The sequence below is a fragment of the Artibeus jamaicensis genome, unplaced genomic scaffold (genome assembly GCF_021234435.1).
Source record: "Artibeus jamaicensis isolate MK-2021 breed Jamaican fruit bat unplaced genomic scaffold, CSHL_Jam_final contig_793, whole genome shotgun sequence".
NCBI lineage: Eukaryota > Metazoa > Chordata > Mammalia > Chiroptera > Phyllostomidae > Artibeus > Artibeus jamaicensis.
In genome coordinates, this window is record NW_026521975.1 from 12,056,048 (window position 1) to 12,078,582 (window position 22,535).

At 47.2% G+C, this 22,535-nt stretch overlaps 1 protein-coding gene across 1 annotated transcript in view; it reads left to right on the forward strand.

Moving 5' to 3' along the window:
- SLC12A8 (solute carrier family 12 member 8) overlaps positions 1-22,535 on the forward strand; it is a 157,154-nt gene that overhangs the window by 90,390 nt on the left and 44,229 nt on the right. The window contains exon 5 of the mRNA XM_037132450.2: positions 9,910-10,023. Coding sequence (XP_036988345.2) covers positions 9,910-10,023 — 114 coding nt within the window. The remainder of the gene's footprint in view (positions 1-9,909; positions 10,024-22,535) is intronic.

A 22,535-nucleotide genomic window follows, 5' to 3' on the forward strand; every position in this document is an offset into this window, starting at 1 on the left:
GTTCTGGAGTCTTATTCTGTTCATTCATTTGGGCCATCTTTTTTTGTCTCCTCATTTGGCAACTTCCCTGTATTTGTTTCTGTATATTAGGTAGAGCTGCTTTGACTCCCTGTCTTACTAGCGTGGCCTAGTGTAGAAAAGCACACCCATAAGTTGGATGGGTCAGAGCCTTAGGTGATCGCCAGGGTGGGGCTACCTGAGTCACTGCTCTGTGGCCTTGCGTCAGGGAGGGCTCAGACTGGGGACAGTGCCGCTGCCTGGCCTCTGGGTTTTGTCCAGGAGGAAGCTGTCTCTTGGTACTTGCCATGATGCCAGTCACTTCAGTTTCTCCCCATGTGCCACTGATGCCCCTCTAGTTGTTGCCCTGGTGCTGGAGCCCAGAGGGAGTTAGTCTTTGTAGGGCCCAGCGCTAGGGGCCCTAACGCTGTTGCGGACCCCTAAGAAAAGACTCCTGAGAATTCCACAGTTTTTTCCACTGCTCCATCCCCTACTGGTTTTTACAGCCAGAAGTTATGGGGATTCATCTTCTTGGTGCTCAAGCCCTGGGCTGTGTGGTCTGGTGTGGGGCTGGGATCCCTTACTCCCTAAGCATTCCTCCAGATTTTTATCTACCACACGTAGGTGTGGGACCACCCGTTCAGTGTCTCTGGGCCTCTGCCCCTCTGAGCCATCTGGATGAATGTGACTTGTTTAATTCCTTGGTTGTCAGACTTCCATACAGTTTGGTTTTCTGATGATTCTGGGTGATACTGTTTTGTAGTTCAGTTGTAATTTTTGCTGTGGTTGTGTGAGGAGGCAAGCCATGCTTATCTACGCCCCCACCTTGACCAGAAGTCCTTTAGAGGAGCCTAGTGCATGCACACAGTCTGTGCTTCTTGATGGCTCTGCCTCAAATCCCTTGACGCCCACTCTTCACCCCTGAATAAAACCCCATAGGTTCTAGATGTCAGCAAGGAAAGTCATGGTTTCCACTTAAACCCCTGAGAACATGGTGCTCTACCCTGATCTGCCTTGGAGGAATCATGGTCAGATGGTCACTGGGGGTTCCACAGCTGTGCAGCAGCTGAGGGCTGGAGCTTCCCTGCTTCTGCTTTGTGGAGGAGCCCGAGTCCAACTCTAGGAGTAGTCAGCACCTGTGGCTTTGCCCCTCACTTTCATGGTGGCCAGGAAGCTCTCTTTACCCTATTTCCACATCTGCAGAGAGGAACCCAGGCTGGACCTAAGGAAGTAGGGGGTGGTTCTTGCAGGAAAGAAATTACTCACTTATTGCTTTTTTTTAAATCACAGTAAAATATAACATAAAATAGCCATATAATCCACTTTAAAATGGACAATTTAGTAGTATTAGTTATATTCACCATGTTGTGCAACCATGATGACTTTGCTTCTGAAACATTTCCATCACCCCAAACAGAAACTGTCTATTAAGCAGTAACTCCCTATCCCTATACCTCTGGCCTCTGGCACATCTGTCCTATTTTCTGTCTCCATGAATTTGCCTACGCTAGCTATTTTATATAAGTGAAATCATGCAATATTTGTTTTTTCATGTTTTTAAAAATTTACCTTAATGTGTCAAGGTTCGTCTGTGTATGAACACTTCATTTCACAGCTGAATAGTATCCCATTGCATGGATATACCACATCGTATGGATATATCCATTCATCTGCAGATGGACACTTGGGTTGTTTTCACTGTTTACTATTAGTAATGTTTTACACTTTTGGCGTGCCCCCTGGGCCTCAGCAATGGAAACACACCAGGAGAGAGCACAGCACAGTTCCTGCCCCCATGTAGCCAGGCAGTGACCACAGATAGATGAGTGCCATCCCAGGGCCTGGTGGGGACCCAGAGGACATGTTAGATGGGGGCTTGGTCACACTGGGTTCTGGTCTTGCCTGGCAAGTGGCTTACAGTGTGGCATGGACTTCTCTTTTTTCAGACCTCAGCCTTCCCATCTGTGAAATGGATTTGAGATGAAAGACCACTGTGTTCTAACATTCTAATGTCCTATGACACTAAGTCTGCTGCCGTGGGATTCTGAGAGTGCCTGCTCCACTGTTTTCTTGGGCAGATTGGGGGTAGGGGAGAGCTGTCCATGGCTGCAGAACTGGGGAGTCTGGGAATCTGATTATTTTCAGCATGGTTCTTGGTGGGAGGGCCCCTTGATTGTCCACCCCCTGCCTGGCTGCCTAGAGAGGGTGTCCAGGCAACAATGGGGCAGGGACGTGACTCACAGGTCAGAATACTTGACCACTACTGGAGGCCAGAGCTGTGCGGGGGGACCACCAGTGGGTGGGTTAGGATTATTTTGGGGGGTGTTGGGGTCTGGGGTTTAAGCAGGATGGGAATTAGGATGCCAAGGGCAGGGACAGCCAGAAGGAATTAGTGGTGGCTGGGAGGAACCCACAGCCAGGGTGGAGACTTCCTGTCAAAACAGCCACTTATCCTGGCAGGAGAGTGCATTCCTTTCCCCTCGGAGATAAGAAGGCCAGATTTTCCTTTCTCAGGGCTCCTTTGAGCTGAGAACTGCATGGGGCAGGCCAGCCAGGGCCCTGCAGGCTGGGGTGGAGTGGATTCTCTGTCATCCCCTCAGTAGGGCCCCAGGCTAACCAGCCAGGCTCCAGACTCCCCTCCCACACTCTCTGCAACCTCCTTTGGCCAGCGCTGACCCCAGCAGTGGGAGCCAGGGGTTAAATCCTGCCTTTGCTTCAGTTTTCTTACCTGAGAAATGTACCTGTTTCATCAGGCCGTGATGAGCTAACATACGTAAAGCACTTGGAACAGCGCCTGGCACAAACCATTGCTAAGCATATGTGGCAGTCACTATTATTATCCCAAGACACTTCTTTGTGTCCTGCGCCCACACGAACCCCAGGTTCCTTAGCGTTCTGGAGCATTTGACAGCTCTTTCCTCTGTAGTTCTCTCCAGGCAAAAGTCTCATCTCATCTCTACTCACTGACTCCAAGGCCATTATAAGAAAAGTTTCATTAAGCACTTAAAATAGAGCACATGTCAGCAGATGGAACAGTTTCTTGGATATTAGAAATCATTGTTCATCAGGAAAAGGTTCATCCTCCCTTCCACAAGTGAGGAATCCTTTGCTCAGAAGAAACCCCAGGACTGCCTGTCCCGTCCTAGACTGTAGGGGTTGGCAGGAGCCTCTCTAGTTACTGGAACTGCCAGCCACCCCTTCCCAAGGGGGCTGCCCTGAGATCACCCCAGTGGGGGCCCCATATCCCCTGAGTTGCCCAGCTCTGGGGCTTTTCCGGCTGTTCCCGCCAGCCAGTTGTCCCGCAGGGTGGAGGCCTTCCCCAGGGGCCCGGAGGCTCCAGCCTGCTCCTCCCTGGCCCTCTGGGCAGGCCCAGCCCCACTTCTGACTTCCCTTCTGGCCTCTGCTGGAATGCCCAGCCCTCCCTCTGTGTATTTTTTCTCTGGGTGGGGGCCTGGGAGCTGGAAACCCTGTTCACATCCTCTCCCCACCCTCCCTTCAGAGGACCAGACTCACTAGGGCTGCAGCCAGAGAGGAGCCCGCGGCCTGGGGCAGGATCCCAGCCCACTGCCCAGAACTCCTGCAGGGAAGGGAAACTGTGCGGTGGGCGGGTGCCTTGGGGGCCTCTTCCAAACCTATCAGACTTCCCCTTCTATCTCTCCAGTCCATGATCAATACAGTCCAGATCAATACAGCTGAGTTCAGTTTTGAAATTCTTTATGAAGCATCTATAGTGGACCAGGATTGTTATGACCCAGTTCGAGGAAAGGCTGGAACTTGGGGACTTGGTACCACGTGGGCAACCACTCAACCCTAAGCTAGGGTTCTGTTCTGTTTGCAACTGCCCATGCTTTTTGAGCAGCTGGCTTCCATTTCTGAACTCCATTTGCCTCAGTCATAAAAACGGGCCAATGAATTAGACCATGAAGTTTTCATATCTGCACTAATGAAGAGCACCCACGATGCTGAAATAACGGAAGGTGCTAGTTATGCCAGCACTTGTTCATAATTACTTTGATTCATTAACATTGACATGTGGCTGTGAGCTTGCCTCACAGTTCTGGAGCACACGTGGTATCAATAGCCACAGAGAAAGGGAAGGGGTGTCAGGGAAGTAGGGGGTGGTGCTGACATGCTGTGGAAGCTAGTTTGGGATTTTACATCTGCCCTTGGAAATCAGTGGTGTATTTGGACCATATGTCCTGAGCCTTGAGAATGGGCTTCTGGCTGGGCAACTTTCAGGATGAGAGAGGTTGTGAACAATCATCTAGTACCCTGCCACCGGGAGCGCGATCCTCATCACCTGGGTTGGGTGCTCATTAGTAATGTGGAGTCTTGGGCCCACTCCAGACTGAGGGTCAGAATTTGTATTTCAAAGAGGGGAGGGCTTACCCACAGTCCCATAGTGAGTTTGTGGTGGAACAAGGGCAAAGCCCAGGTGTCCTGACTGTTGGTCTTGTCATAGCTCTTCCCTTTCTCCCCAGAGGCTGTGGGGGCCTCATTCCCTGCACCAGGGAGGAGAATAGCCTGGCCTTCTCCTAGACTCATGCTGGTTGGGTGCATCCTTCCTTCCTGTGACCTGTGGCTGCCTCGGTCATTGCAGCGCCCAGGACCAAAGCCCAGAGAAGAAGAGACTCCATTGACCAGCCTCAGTGGCCAGTGGCATGCTGGGTTAGCTGCCCCTCTTCGTCCACCTTAGACCATCTGGGGTCGAGCAGGATCTAAGCCAGCGAGTGTTGTGGGGCAGCTTGGGCAGGAGCTCTGTGAGGCACTTAGTGGCAGGATGGGGCCCGGGACACTCCCTTTTCCCCTTTTCACTGACCTCTCTTTGTCAGGCTGTTAGTTGAGACTCATTGACCTTTCCCTCAAGCTGCAGATCTCTGTCGGCCATGTCCCAGAGTGGTCAAGGTACAAGGGACACTGGGCAGACCATCCTTGTCTACAACGTAACACTTGACCCTTGGAAAAAGCACCCAAAATTGTGTCTCCCTTAGGGCATACCCTACTGTACTTCCTCTTCCTTTGGGGATCCTCAGCTTGCTCTTGACGGCCTTCCCTGGCCCTGCCAGATTCCCTCCTCTCCCCTCACCCCAGGTGTTCTTTGGCGGGGTGTCCCTTCCCAGAACCCCAGCCTCTCCTTTCCTTTTCCTTGTGGGAGTTGCTCTTCCTGTGATCTCCCAGGCCCAGCCTGCCCTTTGGGTCTGGGCGGCGGGCCCCTCCCTGCCTTCCTCTCTCCCGGGCCCTTCCTCCACTCTTTCTATTCCTGGTTGGACCAGCCTCTCTCATTGTCCATTCCCGGGAAAGGGCTATCTTGCTGGTCAAAGGGTTGGGGACAGGAGCCAAGAAGAAAGCCAGTGACGGAAGCCCCCCTCCCCTCCTGGAGCCCACGGCTCACTGCAGAGTAGTGGCCCAAATGTCAGTGTCATTTTTAGAAATCTCGATTTCTAAGTTAGTCAGTGGTTCCTCTCTGACATCCACAGGCTGGGGCTAATAACTTCCTGACTGCCCCTTCTAACTCCTGAAGACCCCAGGGATGGGCGACAGCACAGGGGAACCCCAGGTGCCACAAAGAGTTTCATAGCAGCCACCTTACCAGAGGGTTTGTGGCCCAGCCCAACCCGGAAGGAGCTGTGCTTTGTTGTTACTTCTGACCCAGGGTGACCGCCTGTGGTCAAGGCAAGGTGGGTGGGACCCCATGAGTGCCCCTTCTTAGAGGACAGTGAACCTGAAGAACCGCAGCTCACTGGCATCATCCCAAGAAGCTGTTACCTGAATCTGGGGGAAAGGCCAAGCCGTTCTGCATGTAGACTTCTGCAGTTGGCTTCTGTCTGCTTGTTCCTGCCCGGGTTTTGTTGTGTCTTGTTTTCTTTGTTCTTTCTAAAAGCACATAGTTCAAATGGGACCAAGGTATTTTTTCTGTGGACATAGAAACAGATGGTCAGGTTGAACCCAGACACAATCACACGTAGCCACCGTAGGCACTGGGCATCCCCTTCAGATTTGGAAGATGTGGAGAGGACCCCAGCCCAACTCTGCTGTTTTACCAGAAGAGGAGGCAAAAGGCTTGCAAAGGCAAAGAATTAATTTTTAGAAGGCTCTGGGGAAGCAACTCTGGGATGAATTATGGAGAGACGCCATGGCTGATGGAAAACTTTGAGTTCAGAAAGACCTAGGTCCAGGACTGGCAGGGTCGAGGTACTCAGTGCATGGCTGCTCGCCCTTGTTCTCCGAGGTTGCCCTGTGATGTTCTCGGGGGGGCCTGGGCAATCCTTGCAGGCAGAGACTCCGAGTTGCCAGGCAGGGACGTGGTGTGGAGCGCTGTTGGCTGTGTTCCTTGGGGCCACTGTCTCCTCCATGGCAGGAAGCAGGGGCAGTCAGGACTTGGGTGCCATAGATGCATGCAGGGCCTGGCAGAACAGTTTCAGGTGCAGAGGTAGCCCCTAGCGTAGAGGTCCTGAACTTCAGGGTCCACGCCTTCCAGAATGTCCTAAAAGGCCTGAGAACCCCAAATGCTATGCAAAACGTGCTGTCTGTGGGAGAGGGGCCACAGCGGGCATCAGAATTGCAAACAGGGCCATGCCAGAAGAGTTAGGTGCCTTCGGCGTGGACAGAGAAAATCAGTCATGAAGACCCACTGGAGGAGTTCATGGCAGGAGGTGTCCGCTAGGCCCCGCTCACCTCACCCAGGCTTCAGCTAGAAAGTACAAGCCAGTCAGAGACATCGGGGCCTGACCTGATTACCTGTTCTACGTAAGCTCCAGGTCCAGTTGGATCACTAGTCCATGGTGTGGGAGAGAGACCAGGGTCCTAGGAGTTGGGGCAAGGGCTGGTGGGGTCAAGCCTCCGTGGGTGCTGGCTCAGGACTGGACAGCTGAGGTGGTGGTAGGGGGTTGGGAGGTCACAAGGGCCTGGGAAGGGAGGGGCAGAGGAAATGAGGCAGGTCCACCATGCAAGGCCCTGGGGCTCCTTCTCATCCAATGGACGGTGGCCCACAGGAGTGTGGGCCCTGGGGTGCATCCTTGCCTGAGTGAGCTTGGTTAAACAAGTCATCAAATGCTCTCTCCGGGCCTCGAATTCTGGCTTGAGGAAGATGACTGCAGGATCTTCCGTCAGAAACCTCGGGTCGGGCCCTCTGCAGCAATGCGGCGGACTGTGGATGTTCCATCTCGCTCTTCCTCGCTCATTTCTTTTTTTTTAATTCTTATTTTATTTGCCCTGCATTATTTATGTTTTTTTTCATAAACCACTGTGATCATTTTGAGAAGCAGGGGGAGTATAGATGGAAAAAAAAAAGATATTTGTTTATAAAAAACTGTCCGAGGACAGTGGGTTTTCAATTATGGGATGTTTTGTTTGCTATTTTAAAAGATGTGTTTTGATGAAAAGTCAATTGTGCTCATTAAAGACACTGTGGAAAATGTATAAAATAAACAAAAAGAGAGAAAGAAATTGCCCAAAATCGTGTTATGCAGACAGCCACTGTTAGTGTTTTGCTATATTTCCTTACATGTATAAATGAAAAATTGGGGGAGTATTTATACCGTAAATGGTTTCCGTTTTTGTTACTTAATGTATATGACATAGACGGTTTTCTACGGGACTAAAAACTCTTTATAAGCCTTTAAAATACTTCAGTCCCCATAGTTAGACTTTTATACTCATTTTACATTGTTTCACATTATTACACAAGTAAAGCGTTGCCAAACATCTTTGTCCATAAAGTTCTTTTCAAAGTGAAGATTATTCCCTTGAGAGATTCAGAAGTGGACTTGGGAGGAGAGGGTTGGGTGGGCAGGGCCGGTGTGCAAGTGCTTGTGAACGCCTGAGGGCTGCATCTTCCGAGGGCCCTGCAGGGACGGGGCCCAGTGACTCATTCTCTCATCTGTGGATCTGGTTGGTGGGATGGAGGGGGAGAAGAGGCTTCCCGGTGACTCATCTGTGGGGCCCCCAAATCGCTTTGACCCCCAGGCTGACCAGGGCAAAGCCCTTCAGGCTTGGTGACCGAATACCTCCGTGTGTCAGGGCCCCTTGGGGGATTGCAGAGATTAATGGAGCCTGATGAGGTGTTTATGTCCCGCAAGGCTGGCCTCAGGCGCCCACAGCCCTAGCTCAGATGTGCTTTCAGACCCTTGCATCCTTCCAGCTCCGCTGACTCCTTTCCAAGGCAGGCTGCACTGGTTTTCTCCTCAGAAAGGCTAGTCTTGGGGTCAGCCAGCGGATACACCAAAGTAAACGTAGCTATTACCGCTTTTTTGTTAATGAGGGAAGAACCAGCTGAGAAGATGCCAAACCATTCAGAAATGTTGCACAGTTCTTAGGATTTAACATCCCAGGACAAATTCTGTGTTCAGAAAAGAGCAGTTGACAATGATTTTAAGTCCCGACTGGGCTCCCAAGGGTCCCTTGTGCTTCACTGAGCTATTATTTATTTTTTTTGAAAATATTTTTCCTATGAAGTTATGAGTCTTGGAAGCTGCGAGAAGCACTGGCGATCTCATCGGACTCATCGGGGGCAGGAGCTCTTTTGTGGTTGGATGCTCAGGGTGAAGTTAATCCCTGAAGTAGGTGGAGGACAGGGAGGCTGGAGATTCTGTCGCCCCAGCCCAAGGGGTTGGCCATGGAGTGATTGCAAGGGCTGAGGGACAGGGGCAGGATTGGATTCTCCTGGACGGTTAACAGGAGCAAACCGACTCATTCTCAGAGATGAGACTCAAAAGCACAGCTGGCTGCCTGGGGTGTTCCTGAGCCCGAGAACACTTGCCTCTTGAAACTCCACAGCCTGTAACGCGTCCATAGATGCTGTTCAAAGTGACCTTCTTTGACAAAGAAGCAAAGTGTCGGTAGGATTAAAACCACTTGAAAAATTTCATTAAAATCAATGTAAAAACTGTTGAAAATGCTTTGAAGAAATCAGATCTGAGCTGTCCCTTCTATAAAGTAGTCTGTGAATAAGTCAGACAGAAAGCGTGCACTCGGCACGTGCCTGTAGCAGAGACCGAAGGGGAAGATTCTTTTCAATGTGACCCATATTTGCGACCTGCCTGCTGTGTGCCGGCCGCAGCGCCTGCCTCTGGGGGACAGAGGTGGGTAAGCCTGGATATCTTGCCCCAGGGAATTTTGCTGGGGAAAGACCTAATATGGCTAGTCATGGTGCCAGTAGGGGTCTGTGTACAGCCAAAAGGAAGCACCATGTGAGACAGGCTTGAAGAGTGAGTGCGATCTTGGTGCTCAGAGATGGGGGAGAAGGGTCTGGGAGGCAGGGACACAGGGACAGGTGCACGTGATGTCACTGGGGAGTCTATGTGACTCTGAGACAGAGGATAAGGCAAACGATGAATAGGGAATGGGGGATGTTGCCAGGCTGTGGGGGCTCTTATATTCATCAAAAGGACTTTGGACTTTATTCTGTAACTAATGGGGACTCACGGGAAGGTTTCTGAGCAGGAAGGTAGCTTAATTTTTATTATCTTTTTATTGTCACCCGTGGACATTTCTTCATTGCTTTCAGAGAGAGAAAAAGAGAGAGAGAGAGACTGGGAATCAAACCCTCAACCTAGGTGTGTGCCCTGACCAGGGATCGAACCCCCAGCCTTTTGGTTTATGGGACGACACTCAACCAACTGAGCCAGGGTGAGGTAGCTTAATTTTTTTAATTAAAAGCAAACATACACATGCTCATTGAAAGATTTCAGCTATACTGGAATCCATAAGCAAAACAAGTGCCAGTGTTCTCATTCCCAGAAGTAACTTCTCCTTCATGTCATCGCACCTACGTGCATCTACAGGTACGGACACACAGGGCAAGCCTGGACGTGGGGAGGAAGGTGCCCCCGTCAGAAGACAGCACTGTGATCTAGGGAGGCCTGTGCCGTGTCTCAGCTCCTGGCTCACTGTGCTCTCCTGCGTGTCTTTCAGAACACGGTTTTATCGGATATTCCCCGGAACTGCTGTGGAACAACACTCTGCCAGATTACAGCCCAGGGGAGTCTTTTTCCACTGTCTTTGGGGTGTTTTTCCCAGCAGCTACAGGTATTGTGATTTGGATTCTTTTACACATTCATGTTAAGGGTATAAATGTTTGGTTCCTGAAACTCAGAATCATAACTGACCTTCCTGTGCTCTTAGAATGTGTAGATGATTTTAGAGACGGCCTTAACTTTGACCAAAAATCTGTTATGTAACAGTTTACTTGTTCATAATCCCTGAAGGCCCCCGACGTGTTTTAACCCTCCTTAACGCCTGTGCTTATACATTGACACCTCTTGGCCAAGTTAATAGAGGGGACATGCTTCTCTCAGGGCCGAGCAGGATGAATTCCTCAGCGGAACAAGCTGTCCTTTCCACTGTGGAATGACTGCAGCCTTGGTCTGGAAACTCCCCTCCCCGCTCCCCTGAACCCTGCATCTTCTCTCGGGAGACAGAGAAATGCCATGATCTGTCCTTACCCACTGGCTCTGGGGGAAACCACGATCCAGCGGGCTCTCCTCACCCTACCTTCCCCACTTTTCCTCTCTGCAGTGGCCCGGGGGGAGCCTTCCACAGCTGAGGTCCCTGTGGAACTCTTGTCTCAGGCCGGGGGCCTGGCTTGGAAGGCAGTAAGCTGATGTGTTGACCGAATGATCCATAGGAAAGAACCATTCACTGGAAACTCTGCTAGTCCCCACAGACAGAGTCAGGAAAACCTCTCAGTCTTAATCAGGCTGTGTGGATGCCCTGGACAGTGGCTGATTTTATCTTCTTATTCGCCTTGTCTTCTCCCTCGACCTTCTTATTCTTCTTTTTAAATTATGTTTTATTGATTATGCTATTACGGTTGTCCCGATTTTTCTCCCTTTTCCCCCCTCCCCCTGCACCTCCCACTCCCTTAAGCAATCCTCCCATCATTGTTCACGTCCAGGGGTCATGTGTGTAAGTTCTTCGGCTGCTCCATTTCCTATACTGTGCTTTATTCCCCGTGGCTATTCTGTAACTACCTGTTTATGCTTCTTAATCTCCTCACCTCTTCACCCAGTCCCTTACACCGCCCTCCCATCTTGCAACCATGAAAATGCTCTCTATCCATGGTTCTGTCTCTGTTCTTCTTGTTTGCTAAGTTTGCTTTTTTAGATTCAATTGCTGATAGATATGTATTTATTGCCATTTCATTGTTCATAGTTTTGACCTTCTTCTTTTTCTTAAATAAGTCCCTTTGACATTTTGTATAATAATGGTTTGGTGATGATGAACTCCTTTAGTTTTCTCTTGTCTGGGGAGCTCTCTACCTGCCCTTTGATTCTAAAGAACAGCTTTGCTGGGTACAGCAGCCTGAACACATCCAGTCTCATCTGATCTCAGAAGCTAAGGAGGGCTGGGCCTGGTTAGCACTGAGATGGGAGTCCCTCTGTCTTCTTATACGTGGCTATTTCCTTGCTCATTATCTTTTCCCCAAATAGGATAGAGGTAGAAAAAGGGGAGAAGCTACTAGAATATTGACAATCTAAGAGATTGTCCATGCCAAATGTTGGCAGGGATGTGGAGAAACTGGAACCCTCACACACTGCTGATGGGTAGGTGAAATGGCACAACCATTTTGGAAAAGTCTGATGGTTTCTTAAAAATCAAACATGCACCCAGCCATTGCACTCCCAGTGTTCTACTGCAGAGAACGGAAGCATGTACAGACTTGTGCATGAGGGTTCAAAGCAGCTTAATTTGTAATCTTGTCAAACTGGAAACAACTCAAATATCCATCAATAATTGAGTGGATAAACAAACGATGGTGTTGCCCTACAATATAAACTACTCATCAATTAAAGAATGAACTCTTGCCCTGGCTGGTGTGGCTCTGTGGACTGAGTGCCAGCCTGAAAACAAAAAGGTTGCTACCTTGATTCCCAGTCAGGGCACATGGCTGGGTTGCAGGCCAGGTCCCCATCTGGGGGCGTGTGAAAGGCAACTGATCACGCTTTTCTCACATACTGAAGTTTCTCTCCCTCTCTTTTTCCTTCCCTTGCCCTCTCTCTAAAATTAAATAAACAAAATCTTTAAAAAACTCAACTATTGGTGCATGCAACAATATAGATAAATCTCAAAATAATTATGCTGAGTGAAAGAAGTCAGACAAAAAAGTACATTTTAAGAAGATAAAAGGATAAAATCCCCATTTATAGAAGATTCTAGAAATTGCCAACTATAGGAAAGAAAGCAGACCAGCAGATGCCTGTATATGGGGGTGAGGGAAGCAGGAGAGGAGAACAAGAAAATTTGGGGGAGTGAAAAATATACCTGACTATGGTGGTGGTTTTACAAGTCTATTCATATGTTAGAACTTTTCATATTGTTACCCTTTACCCATGTGCAGCTTATCGTATGTTAGTTATGCCTTGGCACAGCTGTTGAAATAAAATAATAATGATAATAATAAAAAACTAATCATCCTTCCTCAGTCCCTCTGTTTTCTCTTGCCAACAATGGCCTCTTTTTCTCCTCTTCACAGTCAGCACCAGAGCTTGTCTGTGCCCCCACTTCTGTGTTTCTGCCGCCTGTTCACCCCTCCCCCACTCTCTCCTTTTGGAATTCCAAGCTCATCTCACCAACGAAGGGATTCCTTTCCAAATCACCAGTAACTCCCACATGACTCGATTCAATGGGCATTTTCAAGTTGTCAATGTGTTGGACCTCCTGGGAGCATCCCACTGCCTCCTCCTTTCCTCTCGGACTTGCCTGTGTAGGTGCACCCTCTTCTGCCTGCCGTTAAATGTTGGGCTTCTCAGGCTGTGCCCAGGCCCTCTTCTCTCTCTACTGTTTATGTTGGAAGCTCATCCACACCCATTGTTCAGTGACCCCCCACAAGGCTGATGACTGACTCCCAAGTGTATCCTTCTAGCTTGGACTTCTCTAAGCTTTACATCATAGTTTCAGTGGCTTGTATGGCATCTCTTGGGTATTTCAGACCCACCATGTTCAGAAAAACTCATCCCACCTTCCCCTGAACTGGTTTTTCTCTTCTACTCCTGATCTCAGAAATGGAACCTCCATCTAGCCAATTGCTCATACCAGCAGTGGGGAGTAATTCACGATACTTCCTTTGCCTATCCTCTATCCATCTGGACCACCTCGCCACTCTGGCCCAAGCTTCATCTCTTACCTGGATAACTGCAGTGGCCTCTACCTGATGCCCGCTGAGGCTTGGGCACAGGCATGAGCCTGGAGCTGGACCTCGGTTGTGGCAGGTAGAGTCTTGGTGTTCAAATATGGGTGTGCCAGAGGTAGTGCACCTCACTCATTTTTATGAATTGAAACGAGTCTGTTTCTGACCGTAAGCCTTCATTCTTCCAGGATGACTGAAAACTGATGTGAATCATGGGTCATGCCTCCGCCTTGCCCTGCCTTCTGTTCCAGGGTCTGAGACTTATAAAGAAGCAAAGCATGTTAAGGGGGCTCTGACTATTCATCATCTGTACCCAAAGCCAGGCCTTCTGATTTTCCGCTCTGCAGATCCCTTCAGGTGTGTGCTCTTTGCTGCTTCCGAGACACTTTCAAGGACTAGAAATCTGCTAAGCCTGGGAACCTCATGTGTAGAGTCTATGCATTTCCCAGGCCTTCCTTTCTGGGGTCTTGCTTGATCGGTGCCCATCAGTGCTACCCAGGGGTCAGCCCCAGGTCCTCACTGCTTCCAATCCTGTGGGCTCTTCTGTCCTTTCAGCCAGCTCCGGGGGCAATCTTCTGTTCTGACACTGGGGACACCCTGTCCAGGGCCAGCTTCGTGGGTATGAACCTGCACATTCACACTGTGCCCCAAGCTCAGAGCATCCTCATAATGGCTTAATGCTTTGGCCTGGTAAAATTCTTAATGACTTATGAACAAAGGACGCTGTCCTTTTGTTTGCACTGGGACCTGTGAGCTCCGTTATTGTCGCCCATGCTTCCCCCAGCCATCCTGTTCCATCTCTAGCCTCTACAATCTCCTAAGGGCTCAGGCTTTTGAAAAACAGAACCCAAAAGTGTGCACACAAGCTCTGCTTCTTTGCTGCCACACACTCCCAAGGCAGTAAAATGCAGTTGACCCTTGAACGGCACGGGTTCAAACTTTTCAGTTCCATTTATACACAGATTTATTTTTCAACAAATGTATACAATACTCTATAAATATATTTTCTCTTTCTTATGATTTTCTTAATAACATTTTTCTGTAGCTTACCTTTTTAATAAGAATAAGGTATACAACATATACGACATACAAAATGTGTGTGAATTGACTGTTTATGTTTCCAGTAAGGCCTCTGGTCAACAGTAGACTATTAGTGCTGAGTTGGCCAAAAAGTCTGTTAAGTTTTTTCCATAAAATAAAGGACATAGTTTTCATTTTCACCAATGCCTTTATTGATTTGGATATTTTGAGTATGTTGGCTATCTCCTATGTGGTAGAACACTGATTGCTCTCAGTTAATGTCTCAATTTGATTGCTATCACTTCAACCTGTCTACCTGACCGTGGAGCATCATCCAGCGAGAAATATCTAGCAGGAAACTTCACAAGGCACTTTTGACACATTCTATCAGTCACAGCACCTTCTCCATATACTGCACAGATTGTTTTTTTTGGTGTGTTTCAAGTGCGTTTTTACCTTTCTTGAAATAATAAAATATAATATGCCAAAATGTTGCATATTTTCTTCCATCTTCAATATTAAAATGGCTACACAAAACTAAGCACTATTAGAACCATATTACAGGAAAAAAAACAAATGAACTTTTTGGCCAACCCAATAGTTAAGTTTTGGGGGAGTCAGAAGTTCTATGTGAACTCTTGACTGTGTGAGGGGTTAGCACTCCTAATTCCTGTATTGTTCAAGAGTCAACTGACAGGTTAACTTCCTTTTGAACGGACAGAAAAGGAAAGGGGGAAATAAAATAGAGGGAAATTTTAAAGTGATCTGAAACTATTTCCAGCTCCACCTTCCCTGTTCCTCTGCCTCCTGACACAGAGGCTTCTCACCGGGCGTCTTGTTGGGTCTGGCGGTGAGTCCCATGCCAAGTCAAGGAGCCCGGGTACAGGTGCCAGGTTAACAGTTACACCTGACACAGGGCTCAGAGCCTCCCTGGCTGGCGGCACTCCAGGGGGTTCTCTTCAGGCGCCCCCAGGAGGTTGCGTCAGTAGTGTGACCGGGCTGGGCCCTCTCCACACTGTTCCCACGGCGTCTGACCTTGGCCTCTCCAGGCTCCACATCTTAGTAAGAGGAGATGCCCAGTCTGAGAAGGCGCGGGGGAAGACAGGCTTCTCTGTGGTGCTTCTCCCTTCAGGACAGAATTAGCAGTGCCTCCGATTCGAAGACGCTACCCAGTAGCCCAGAGTTTGAGCTGCAGTAGTGTTCGAGAACAGCTAATCCAGTGACTCTTGCCTTTAAATCCACATTCGTTTTTGATATCATCCTAAAAACCTCCCAAACACTGGAAATTCTGAGATGCCCCCTGGAACCAGAGGGGACTATCTTTCTCCTTCCTTTGAAGAAGAAGTATTAGTCAAGCTTTACTTTCTGTGGTTTAAATTATGAAAATATCATTTTGTAATATTCCAAATATAAACTTCTAATACTTAACAAACTGTTGGCACAGGCTTCTTTTACCCCGTCCCTCTTATGGGTGTGGTTCCCTGTCCCTCTCACTCCCTCGGCCCAGCCAGGTTAAGAATCCCTGATCTGAACCCTTTGTTTCACCAAGCGGTGAAGGAGGAGCACTGGGCAGTTTTTGAAGAACTGCTATAGGTCACCCAGCTCATTAGTGGCCCGAGTTGGGCCACCTTTCCCCGCCCTCCACCCCGTGGAGGGTTGCCTACCCTCACTCTCTGTTCTCCAGGGGCCACAGGGTAAACTCAGTAGGCAGGGCAAATAATTTGTATCACTTGGCTTTTGTCAGCAGATGTTCTGTTAGCTGTGAAAAGCATGGATGATTGGCAGTTTCTATGGTGACGGATTTGCCAAGGATTAGCCCTGAGTGAGTCATGGCTGGAGCTCCCTCCAACATCATCCTCTTCTGGAACAAGAGAACCTCCAGGCTGTGGAGGGGGGAGAGGAGTTTGGAAGAACAAACACCTTAGTCCCCCCACCATGTGTCCCCAAGCCCCTCCAGAGACCTATTTAGGTTACTTCAGAGATTATACCCCAAAGGCAAGAGATTTGCTGGGAGGAGCAGCTGAAGATTAGGTTTTGGTGGTTCCTCTGGGTTTATGAAGTAAGTCCTTCTGTCCTTCTGTCCTGTCCTCCTCACTGCACCCACCACACCCTGTGTAGTGGCTGCAGGGCGGGGTTGGGGCCTTGGACAGACCGTGTATTTGGTTTGTTTTTGAAAGTACTTTCCTTCTCCAAGCTACACCAAAGTTTCCCTGAAAAACAAGCATCTCTCTGCAGGGTTCTCTCTCTCTCTCTCTCTCTCTCTCTCTCTCTCTCTCACACACACACACACACACACACACACACACACACACACAGCCGCTCCAGGGATCTGAGACCATAATACATGGAGGAACGAGTAAATGGAAATTTACTGGGAATAATACCAGTATGTGAAGTCATGTAACCCTGTCCCCAAATCTCAAACTCTTACTTGGAAGGGATAAGAACCTTTGTGGTTGACCACACCCAGCATGAAAACGTAGCAGGGAAACCAAATTTTTACCAGAATGTCCAAAGTCACCTTTGTGGTCAAGAGTCATGCTATTTCTGTGACATCTTTTAGCCCTCCTGGGCCTGATTCCCTTCCCCAGCTCACACTCCCACACCCTGAGAAGCTTGGGGGACTCTGCTGAGCCCCTCCAGATTGGGGGCTGTCTCCAGGACCCTCAGCCCAGAGCCTCAGTGCTCGCTCCACCTTCGCCCACCTCCTGCAGGCCTCACCACCCAGGACATCTCCTAGGTCTCCTCCTAAGTTGTGTGTCTTGTGGGTGAGAGAACAAGAACTTGCCATAGCAGAATGGGGCCCCCCATTTAAAGAACAGACCCAAGTAAGGACAGCCCAAAGATGGGGCTTACCTCACTGCATTCTGATAAACTTCTGAGCAGGAATAGAAGAAAGGAAGGAAGCTTTCTATTTATTATGCATGTTTATTTTTGTAGTTTTATGTATAGAATTAACTTGTAATTTTATCAAAATTATTATAAATATCAAAATAATCATAGTGCCTGAGTATGTCAGGTACTGTGCTGACCACTTTATGGATGGGGTTTTTCATTTAACCTCCCACAGACCCCCTGGTACTGGAGATTTACCATGACGCCAATGAAACGTTCTTTGTCCCTCACTTCCATGAGCTCCTATATTGTTGAAAAGTTTTAGGCCCCATACAACTGGATCCTTCCATGGGTTCTACTATTAATCCATTTACAGATGAGGAAACAGAGAGGTTAAGTTATTTCTCCAAAGTCACTCAGACATTAGCAATGAACCCCATTGTTTCCTACGTCCTTCGGAGAGGATGCTGGAAGAGAAGACACATGCTTGTCTGGAGCTGCCCCTGACCCAGAAGATAACAACTCTTGTTTGATTCCTGGCATTTGAATGTCTTGTTCATTAATACAGTCTCTCAGCTGAATCTCAAGGCATTAGAGCGTTGAAGACTGACAAATTCTGCTTCCGAGAATAGAGTGAAGAAGGATTAAAGTTTCCTGCAAGAAGAACTAAACAAACCGACCAACAAGCCAGGTGTGGAGAAGGAGTGGGGTTTGGAAATCAGGTACAAGGTGAGGAGAGACTGCCAGAGTCCTTAGGGAGCCAAGGGATTTCTGCGTGAGGAATCGAGCCCACCTTTCCTGACTGGACATTTATTTAACACCTACTAGGCGCCAAGGTAGTTCATTCTACCTTTATGACAGTCCTGCAAGGTCAATAATCTTATCCCTGTTTGCAGATGAGGTTCAGAGCTTCACTGCTGACAAATAATAGTATAAGAGAAACCAACCAACTAACCCACCAACAAACAGAAAGGCAACAGATAGGATTTGGGCACTTTTGTGCATGGATATTCTACCTTAATTAAAAAGAAAAACAATACATTTATACACTTAAAAAGAGAGAGAAAATAGGCAGCAGAGAAACAACTAAGCTATAAATGGAAAGTGAAAATTAAAGGTTTCTAAGGACACAGATTTGGATTGAAAAGCTCCCAGGGGAAGCTTGGAAGTTTCTTGAGAAAGAATAAGTAGTCCTTTAATAAGCACTAACAGAAACCAGAAAAGCCTAGAAAAAAGACTAAGCTTCTCCCCTCCCCCTCACTAACTCTCATTTTCATGAGCAAAGAAGAAAATGAGGGGAGAAGTAGGACCGTGCTGACGGGCAGCAGGTGGAGCCTGTGGCTAAGGGGAAGGCAGAAGATGCCCTCAATCTGGCAGATGTTGGTAGGTGGTTACCTGATATTTGTACTGGTTAGTTTAACTAAGAGCTTATTTTTCAGTTGTATAAGGAAGGGGTCAAGGTCCTCTCCTTGCCATCTGTGTCTGGTCAGCCTGGACATTAAAGCCAGGGTACTGGGCCCCAGCCCCCTGTTACATGGTGCAAGCCACCCAAACTACAGGTATACGCTCAATGCTCAAGGGGTTATGGATGGTGCTGCAGGTTTAGCCTCCTAAACACACCTAATGAAGTAATGGCCAACACCATCTTATATATTAAGGCTATAACAATAAAGACTTTCTAAAAGGTCATAGGACTAGTGTGGAAGACCAAGTTAGAAGGCTTAAACCATTGAAAAGAGCTGCTACCTAAGTCACATGGTCATCCTGACACAGGGAGAATGGTGATTTGGGATAAAGTAAGGACCACTTCCAGGAACCGGTGTGTCAGGCCTGTGAAGAGGGGGCATGGCCACGGCCAGGCACAGAACAGTGCTTCAGGACTGGTGACAGACACACACTTGTGTGCTGTGCTGATTATAACTGATCAGTTCAACCTTCTCCTGGAGGGAGGTAACCCAAATTAATCATGCACTTACCCCGTTTTTAAAAAAAAAATCCAAGAAAAGCATGGGTGTTAGAATGAAATGGAGAGACTGTGTGACGCAGTGGAAAGAACACGGACTTGAGATCAGGAAACTTGCAGATCAGTGCTGGGTCTGCGAGCAAATAGCAAAAACCGGGGCAGAATTGCTCCTCCTTCTGGGTCTCAGTTTCCTCATCCGAGGAAGGAAAAGAGTGGAAGTGATCTTTATGATTCCTTTAGGTCTGAGAATCATTGATCTGAGATAGCCATTTAAAAAAATTGCAGGAACCCTGCTGAGAAAAGTGTGAAGGTCAAATAGGAATTTCAAGATGGACACCTTGTGTTCCACAACACTAATAATGAATGCAGTGTGCTATTTTTTTTAAGTGTTCAATGGTCAAAATAAGGTTTGAGGAACACTGGGCTGCATTTGTCTTCTTAGAGATGGACAATGACAGCATATTCCAGGCCCTTGTAAGCCCAGCAGTAAAACCTCACTAAGCTTTCTTGTAAAACATCTGGACAGTAATGCTCTGGGAAATGGCATCTGTTTCACGACACCCACCCTAAATGCAGCTCTAACATTAACAACAATGTTTCTAAATTGCACCAGAAGCAGAAGGAAGGCAAGCTAGAGAATTTTTATAACTTTTGACAAGCATGGGCAAAACACACTGAATCAAAAGAATTTTTTCTAGATTTAACTGGCAAGCAAGACATGTATAATTCACCAGAACTAGAGGTCATCTGCTGAAGACTTGGGTAGTCAAACAAAGGCAAAATTCTGGAAGCAGCAGCCACAATGTATAAGCCAATCTAACACAAGTCACAGGTCACACACGTCACCCCAGCAAGAGTCACCTATGAGGCTTCCTGTCTGGAATGCAGGTTGCCTCCATTTCCTTGTGTCTGGTGCTTTGTGTCTGTGGGACTGACTACCTACTTTCTGGCTTTTGTCTCAAAACCCAACTTCCCGGCTGTTTGGGTCTGGCCCATTCCTGAGGGGGGCCTGTGTCAGTGCCGGTGCCCTCTCCTCCCACTGGCCAGCATCCCAGCGAACCCCACACCAGGCCAGCCAGTAGGACCTGTAATCAAAGGTTGGGTCATCAGCTGTGTAGGGGATTATGGCGGTGAAGACAAGGACATTACTATGAATACAGAACCTGTTTGGAAGCAGGAATTAGGGTTAATCGATCATTTTGCTAGGTTAAAGCACAGATTATAGCAGTGGAGTTTTTGTAGATCTTGATTTATTAACTTTTCTAAGTGATCAGAAGGAAGGCATACAAAATGACATGGCAAACTGTAGGAGATAATCAAATGGCAAAGAATAAATAGCAGTAGGTAATCTCGCAAATGAATGGCCGGGGCTTGAGGGCAGAGTGAGGCTGTCGCAATGGGAGCCAATGTTTGGCGGGCAGCTGGGGACCTTGGCAGAGGGTCAGCCCTTATCTACTTAACACATTTAATGGTTACCTCTCCATTTAAGTTTTCTTATTAAACTAACAGAAGCTTGTAACATTCAAGCTAGTCCTGAGTGAGAAATCATGGGACTTAAGCTTTGTTTCCCACACGACCACAACAAAAACAGCAGTGCTGTTTCTATTCCCTTGGCTTATCTTCTCTCTTTCCACTCCCTAATGCTGGTTAGCTATAGCTTCACCAAGGTAGATGGTATTCATATTCTATTTTGTAGCTGTAGCTTTGTCCTCTGTGCTTTGTCCATAGGTCACATTGTAGAAGTTAAAAGCAGTAGACATATATGCCATAGTGACTTTGTAGCTGTTGTTCATCGAAGAGCACAGTAGTGGGCTAGAATTCTGTTCCATTCGCTGTGGTCATAGTGAGTTCCTTGTGCTGCTTAGGGGAGAATGTTCCTAATATCATGGCCAAATGGGTCGATTTTTCTTAAATTTCACCAGTTGTTTAAAATCGTGTCACCTTTTAGTTTGCTTCATATTTTGGCCTCGATTTTCTTGTTTACTTTCCCTGGAGTTTCAATAAACCTTCTTTTTTTTCTTCTCAAGATATATATTAAACATATCCTTGAAATCATTCAGTTTGTTAACTGGACTGCCTCTTGTGTTGACCCCAGTTTTTTCCAGAGGCTTCTCTCTTGGGATCTTCACCCTTTAGCTTCTCTGTTGTTCAGCTATTATTCTGGGACTTTAATCCATTCCTGAGTTATTACCACTGTTTTCTTAGTCTCATGTTTTCCTCCTTTATGGTTTATATTCTCACTTTGCTGGAGCACATGCTTTAGTATCTTCCTCAGAAGTGGAGGTAACTTTTATGAGCCCTTGTTTGCTTAAATTCACTTTCAATTAATTGGTAATCTGGTTAAATTTCTGGTTTCAAAATAATTTTTCCTCAGAATTTTAAAATCAGTGTTCCATTGTTTTCTAGCATTCTGTGTTGCTGATGAGAAGTCTGATTCCATTCTAATTTTGTTCCTTTCTAAGTGTTCAGTTTTTGCCTTTGAAAATACTTAGAATTTCTCCTGATGCATTTAGACATGGAGGTTTTGTTTTGGCTCTTTGTGTTGTCTACTTTGTGGGTTATATCAACCCAAAGACTTCTTCTTCAGTTTAAAGACATTTATTTCTATTAGTTATCGGGTTATTTTATTAGTTTGCTTTCTCTGTTTGATCTTTCTGGATCTCCTATTAGTTGGGTATTGTAACTCCGAGATTTCTCTTCTATTATATTTTGTTTTTATTTTTAAAATATATTTTATTAATTATGCTATTACAGTTGTCCCATTTTTTCTCCCCTTTATGCCCCTCTGCCCTGCAGCCCCCTCCCACAAGCATTCCCCACCCCCCTTAGTTCATATCCATGGGTTGTACAAATGAGTTCTTTGGCTTCTCCATTTCCTATACTATTCTTAACTTCCCACTGTCTATTTTGTACCTACCATTTATGCTTCTTATTCCCTGTACCTTTTCCCCCACTCTCCTCCCTCTCCCAACACACTCATAACACTCCATGTGATCTCCATTTCTGTAATTCTCCTCCTGTTCTAGTTGTTTGCTTAGTTCATCTTTATTTTTGTTTTTTTAGTTCAGCTGTTGATAGTTGTGTTTATTGTCATTTTACTATTCATAGTTTTGATCTTCTTATTTTTCTTAGATAGGTCCCTTTAACACTTCATATGATAAGGGCTTGGTGATGATGAACTCCTTTAACTTGACCTTATCTGGGAAGCACTTTATCTGCCCTTCAATTCTAAACGAAAGCTTTGCTGGATGGATTAACCTTGGATGTAGGTCCTTGCCTTCCGTGCCTTGGAATACTTCTTTCCAGCCCCTTCTTGCCTGCAAGGTTTCTTTGGAGAAGTCAGCTGATATAGTCTTATGGGAACTCCTTTGTAGGTAACTGTCTCCTTTTCTCTTGTTACTTTTATGATTCTCTACTTATTTTTAATCTTGGGTAACTTAATTATGATGTGCCTTGGTGTGTGCTTCCTTGGGTCCAACTTCTTTGGGACTCTCTGAGCTTCCTGAACTTCTTGGAAGTCTATTTCTTTTGCCAGATTAGGGAAGTTCTCCTTCATTATTTTTTTCAGACGAGATCAGGTACATTTAGGGTGCT